This window comes from Salvelinus namaycush, chromosome 2 (genome assembly GCF_016432855.1).
Source record: "Salvelinus namaycush isolate Seneca chromosome 2, SaNama_1.0, whole genome shotgun sequence".
NCBI classification, from domain to species: domain Eukaryota; kingdom Metazoa; phylum Chordata; class Actinopteri; order Salmoniformes; family Salmonidae; genus Salvelinus; species Salvelinus namaycush.
The window spans coordinates 8,976,553-8,982,447 of record NC_052308.1 but is presented as its reverse complement, the minus strand read 5'-3'; the positions used below and the strand labels follow the sequence as shown (position 1 = coordinate 8,982,447).

Sequence of the window (5,895 nt, the reverse complement as noted above, 5' to 3'; positions counted from 1 at the left end):
CTCATCAATCCCATGCTGCTACAGAGGTTGACACTTCAGTTCAGACACTTACATTACATTTTATTTGAGGCCATTTTATATCATGCAGAATTCTAGTGCTGCTCTTGGGATATACTGTGGGGTTATTATTGACACCTTTGATAAATATTTGCAAAAATTACCTTATAAAATAAATAATTCAAATATTGTATGCTCCAAAATAATTGGGACATTATGTCATTTTATACTAATACAATTGCTCAGAGAAAGAGATTTGTCAATTAATACTTTTTTTCTCACAAAGGTAGGGGCCAAATTATTGACACCCCTAAAGATTCTCATTAAAAAAATGTCAAAAGTGTAGTATCCTACGTGGTCCCATATTCCAAACAATGACTACATCAAGCTTGTGACACTACAAATTTCTTGAATGCATTTGCAGTTTTTGGCCATCGAAGAGCCAAGCATTTGCTTGTGTTTCAGATTATTTTGTGCCCAATAGAAATGAATGGTAAATAATGTATTGTGTCATTTTGGAATCACTTTTATTGTAAATAAGAATATAATATGTTTCATGTTTCAAAACTTCTACGTTAATGTGGAGGCTAACATGATTATGGATAATCCTGACTGAATCGTGAATAATGATGAGTGAGAAAGTTGCAGAGGGTCAAAGATCATACCCCCCAAGACATGCTAACCTCCCCTGTTATTGGTAATGGTGAGGTTAACATTTTAAGTTAGGGCAATTTTTTAAAGTATACATTACAAACTTTATAAGCTCTTTTAAACCTCAAATAGCCTACACTTGTAAATGTCCTGCAACAACAGGGTGATCAAATTAAGATCTAACATTTGTATGCCTGCTGTGTTCTGATAAAAATGGGAACATTGACAATACACCTAATATTGGCAGCATCTTTAGGCTACATCTTAGAAATTGTAACGATCGTCGTCATATTCCTCCTCCTCGGATGAGGAGGAGCATGGATCAGACCAACACGCAGCGAGGTATGTGGACATAATGATTTATTAGACAAACGACGAAACACAAAATAACACTTTAGAAAAACAAAATAGTAAAACGAACTAAACAGACCTAAACTTACGAACTTACATGAAACGAAGAACACACGAACAGGAACAGACAAACCGAAACAGTCCCGTGTGGTAACATGTACTGACACGGAAGACAACCACCCACAAACAAACAGTGTGAAAACACCTACCTTAATATGATTCTCAATCAGAGGAGATGAAAACCACCTGCCTCTAATTGAGAACCATATCAGGTACCCAAAACCAACATAGAAACAGAAAACATAGACTGCCCACCCAAACTCACGCCCTGACCGTCAAACACATACAAAACAACAGAAAACAGGTCAGGAACGTGACAGAACCCCCCCCTCAAGGTGCGAACTCCGGGCGCACCCCTAAAACTCAAGGGGAGGGTCTGGGTGGGCATCTGTCCGCGGTGGCGGCTCCGGCGGTGGACGAGGACACCACTCCACCACTGTCTTTGTCCCCCTTCTTAGCGTCCTTTGAGTGGCGACCCTCGCCCCCGACCATGGTCCAGGAACCTTCACTAAGGCCCCTCCTACATAGAGGAGACAACTCAGGAACGAGAGGTAGCTCAGGACAGAGAGGTAGCTAAGGACAGAGAGGTAGCTTAGGACAGAGGGACAACTCTGTACTAATAGCAGCTCCGGACTGAGTGGCAGCTCCGGACTGGGTGGCAGCTCCGGACTGGGTGGCAGCTCCGGACTGGGTGGCAGCTCATGACTGGAGGGCAGCTCATGACTGGAGGGCAGCTCATGACTGGAGGGCAGCTCATGACTGGAGGGCAGCTCATGACTGGAGGGCAGCTCATGACTGGAGGGCAGCTCATGACTGTCTGGCGGCTCTGGCAGCTTCTGACTGGCTGGCGGCTCTGGCAGCTCCTGACTGGCTGGCGGCTCTGGCAGCTCCTGACTGACGGACGGCTCTAGCAGCTCCTGACTGACGGACGGCTCTAATGGCTCGGGACAGACGGGCGGCTCTAATGGCTCGTGGCAGACGGATGGCTCAGAAGGCGCTGGGCAGACGGATGGCTCAGAAGGCGTTGGGCAGACAGATGGCTCAGACGGCGCTGGGCAGACAGATGGCTCAGACGGCGCTGGGCAGACAGATGGCTCCGACGGCGCTGGGCAGACAGATGGCTCCGACGGCGCTGGGCAGACAGATGGCTCCGACGGCGCTGGGCAGACAGATGGCTCAGACGGTGCTGGGCAGACGAGCAGTGCATGCGGCGTTGGGCAGACAGCCGACTCTGACCTGCTGAGGCGCACAGTAGGCCTGGTGCGTGGTACCGGAACTGGAGGTACCGGGCTGAGGGCACGCACCTCAGGGCGAGTGCGGGGAGAAGGAACAGTGCGTACAGGGCTCTGGAGACGCACAGGAGGCTTGATGCGTGGTGCCGAAATTTGAGGCACTGAGCTTGAGACACGCACCACAGGGAGAGTGCGTGGAGGAGGAACAGGGCTCTGGAGACGCACTGGAAGCCTGGTGCGTGATGTAGGCACTGGTGGTACTGAGCTGGGGCGGGAAGGTGGCGCCGGATATACCGGACCGTGCAGGCGTACTGGCTCCTTTGAGCACTGAGCCTGCCCAACCTTACCTGGTTGCATGCTCCCCGTAGCCCGTCCAGTGCGGGGAGGTGGAATAACCCGCACTGGGCTGTGTTGGCGAACCGGGGACACCATGCGTAAGGCTGGTGCCATGTACACCGGCCCGAGGAGACGTACTGGAGGCCAGATATGTTGAGCCGGCTTCATGGCACTTGGCTCAATGCTCACTCTAGCCCTACCAGTGCGGGGAGGTGGAATAACCCGCACCGGGCTATGCACACGTACAGGAGACACCGTGCGCTCTACTGCGTAACACGGTGTCTGCCCGTACTCCCGCTCTCCACGGTTAGCCTGGGAAGTGGGCGCAGGTCTCCTACCTGCCCTTGGCCCACTACCTCTTAGCCCCCCCCCCAAGAAATTTTTGGGTAGTACTCACGGGCTTTTCGGGCTTCCGTGCTAGACGCGTCCCCTCATAACGCCGGTTCCTCTCTCCGGTTTCCTCCGCTCTCCGAGCTGCCTCCAGCTGTTCCCATGGGCGGCGATTCACTCCAACTTTAGCCCATGGTCCTTTTCCTTCCATGATTTCCTCCCAAGACCAGAAATCCTGCTTCGTGCGCTGTCTCTCTCTCCCGTTACACCGCTGCTTGATCGTTTGTAGGTGGGTGGTTCTGTAACGATCGTCGTCATATTCCTCCTCCTCGGATGAGGAGGAGCATGGATCAGACCAACACGCAGCGAGGTATGTGGACATAATGATTTATTAGACAAACGACGAAACACAAAATAACACTTTAGAAAAACAAAATAGTAAAACGAACTAAACAGACCTAAACTTACGAACTTACATGAAACGAAGAACACACGAACAGGAACAGACAAACCGAAACAGTCCCGTGTGGTAACATGTACTGACACGGAAGACAACCACCCACAAACAAACAGTGTGAAAACACCTACCTTAATATGATTCTCAATCAGAGGAGATGAAAACCACCTGCCTCTAATTGAGAACCATATCAGGTACCCAAAACCAACATAGAAACAGAAAACATAGACTGCCCACCCAAACTCACGCCCTGACCGTCAAACACATACAAAACAACAGAAAACAGGTCAGGAACGTGACAGAAATGGCTTCATTTGAAGCAATATTATTACTGCATACGGTAGTCTGGACAATAGGCCGACATATTACTGACACATTTTATACAGAAACAGAAGGCAAAATTCAGCGTAGCCTACTGTTAGTGACATTTGGTGAAGCAGGCCCAATTAGAATATGTAACATGCAATCATGTATTACTTATTTTCACTAGGACTAAATGTAGGCCTAAAAAAGCAGTGATTGTGGTATAATGCGTATGTGGTATGAGTACGAGATCGATCTGATTATTCTTCTTGAATCGTTATTAGCTAAGATGCCAATGAGATAAATTGTGTGTCCATGCGCTTAATATTTGTATAATCCGTCGATTGAACGGAGTACGCTTTTTTCAGCACCATGGAGAGCAACATTTTTTATGGCTGAATGGTAGACTATTTTCAAAAACAAGTACATCTAATGTAGAAATTACTTCTAACCCCTTGCAATAGACAGTTCTGTCATTTAATTGAAATTGTCATCATATTAGACAGTATAAATGCACAGGAAAACGTTTTTTTTCCCTCTTTGTACTAGCCTACATTTTGATGGTAGGGAGTAGACAGTGGGTTTTGTGATAGTGAATCCGTTTTGTAATAATGTTTTCAGTCAGGGAAATATCAAATGGGATAAGCATAGGAACCCGATATATTTTGTGGATTTGCAGTTATCCCTTCATCATATTTGTTGTTTCTGTTTCATTTACAAGGTGTTACCCAAGCGGTTAAGAGCGTTGGGCCAGTAACGGAAAGGTTGTTGTTTCGAATCCTAGGTGAATAGGTGAATAATCTGTCGATAGGCCCTTTAGTAAGGCACTTCAATCTAATAGCTCCTGTAAGTCTGATAAATGACTAAAATGGAAACAAATTGAGATGGCGTGCGCCTGCTGGTGTCTATGTGTTTAAGTTCCAACTGGGTGGAAGTGTGTCAGACATGCGTGCCGTGGGCGGGAATAGACCTGTGTTTATTAACCCCAGTGTGTGCTTCGTGGGGCGGAAACACTTCACAGTGGCAACGAGCGGAGATGATGAGAGGGGAGGGAAGTCGCGTCGCCTGAGCGTCGCTCTGCGTGTATGGGGGGTTTGGCTAGAGGAGGCGCGGCGCACTCTGCCCTCTCCATACCACCTGTATGGATGACTACTTTAAACTAATCGACTCACCACGCTCGGTGAGACACAGAGGCAACAACGTTGAGAACCACGGTTACTTCGAGACGGAGAAGGGCGTCATGACAGTCAAGAACATGTTGGAGGAGTCAGTGGCACTTTCGAGCCACCTGTCCGTGGATCGATATGAGCGAGAGCGTGGACGCGATTGCTGCGAGAGGGTGGTTATCAACATTTCAGGTTTACGCTTCGAAACTCAACTCAAAACTTTCAACCAGTTTCCGAAAACGTTGCTCGGGGACCCCAGAAAGAGAATGCGTTACTTTGACCCACTGAGGAACGAGTACTTCTTCGACAGAAACCGACCCAGCTTTGATGCCATTCTCTATTATTACCAGTCAGGAGGGCGCATACGTAGACCTGTTAACGTGCCTATTGACATCTTTTCTGAGGAGATCAATTTCTATCAACTCGGGGAAGAGGCTATGGAAAAATTCCGAGAGGACGAAGGATTCATAAAAGAAGAGGAACGTATTTTACCCAATAATGAATTCCAAACGCAGGTTTGGCTTTTGTTTGAATACCCTGAAAGCTCTGGGCCAGCTAGGGGAATAGCTATCGTCTCAGTGCTTGTCATTTTAATATCAATTGTTATATTCTGTTTAGAGACCTTGCCTGAGTTTCGGGATGACCGGGAACCTATCCCGTTAGCACTTACAGTCAATGGGACGGCCTCCTACCACGCAAATCCATTCACCGACCCTTTCTTTGTGATAGAAACACTTTGCATAATCTGGTTCTCTTTTGAGTTGCTGGTCAGGTTCTTCGCGTGCCCTAGCAAATCCACGTTCTCAAAAAATATAATGAACATCATCGACATTGTCGCCATATTTCCCTACTTCATCACTTTGGGGACAGAACTGGCTGAGAAGCAGGGTAACGGTCAGCAAGCCATGTCCCTGGCCATTCTCAGAGTGATAAGGCTCGTGAGAGTCTTTCGCATCTTCAAGCTCTCCAGGCATTCTAAGGGCCTACAGATCTTAGGGCAGACGCTAAAGGC

At 47.9% G+C, this 5,895-nt stretch overlaps 1 protein-coding gene across 1 annotated transcript in view; it reads left to right on the top strand.

Moving 5' to 3' along the window:
* Positions 1-4,858: 4,858 nt before the first annotated feature.
* LOC120024325 (potassium voltage-gated channel subfamily A member 3-like) overlaps positions 4,859-5,895 on the top strand; it is a 1,551-nt gene continuing 514 nt past the window's right edge. The window contains exon 1 of the mRNA XM_038968548.1: positions 4,859-5,895. This exon is cut by the window's right edge and continues 514 nt beyond it. Coding sequence (XP_038824476.1) covers positions 4,859-5,895 — 1,037 coding nt within the window.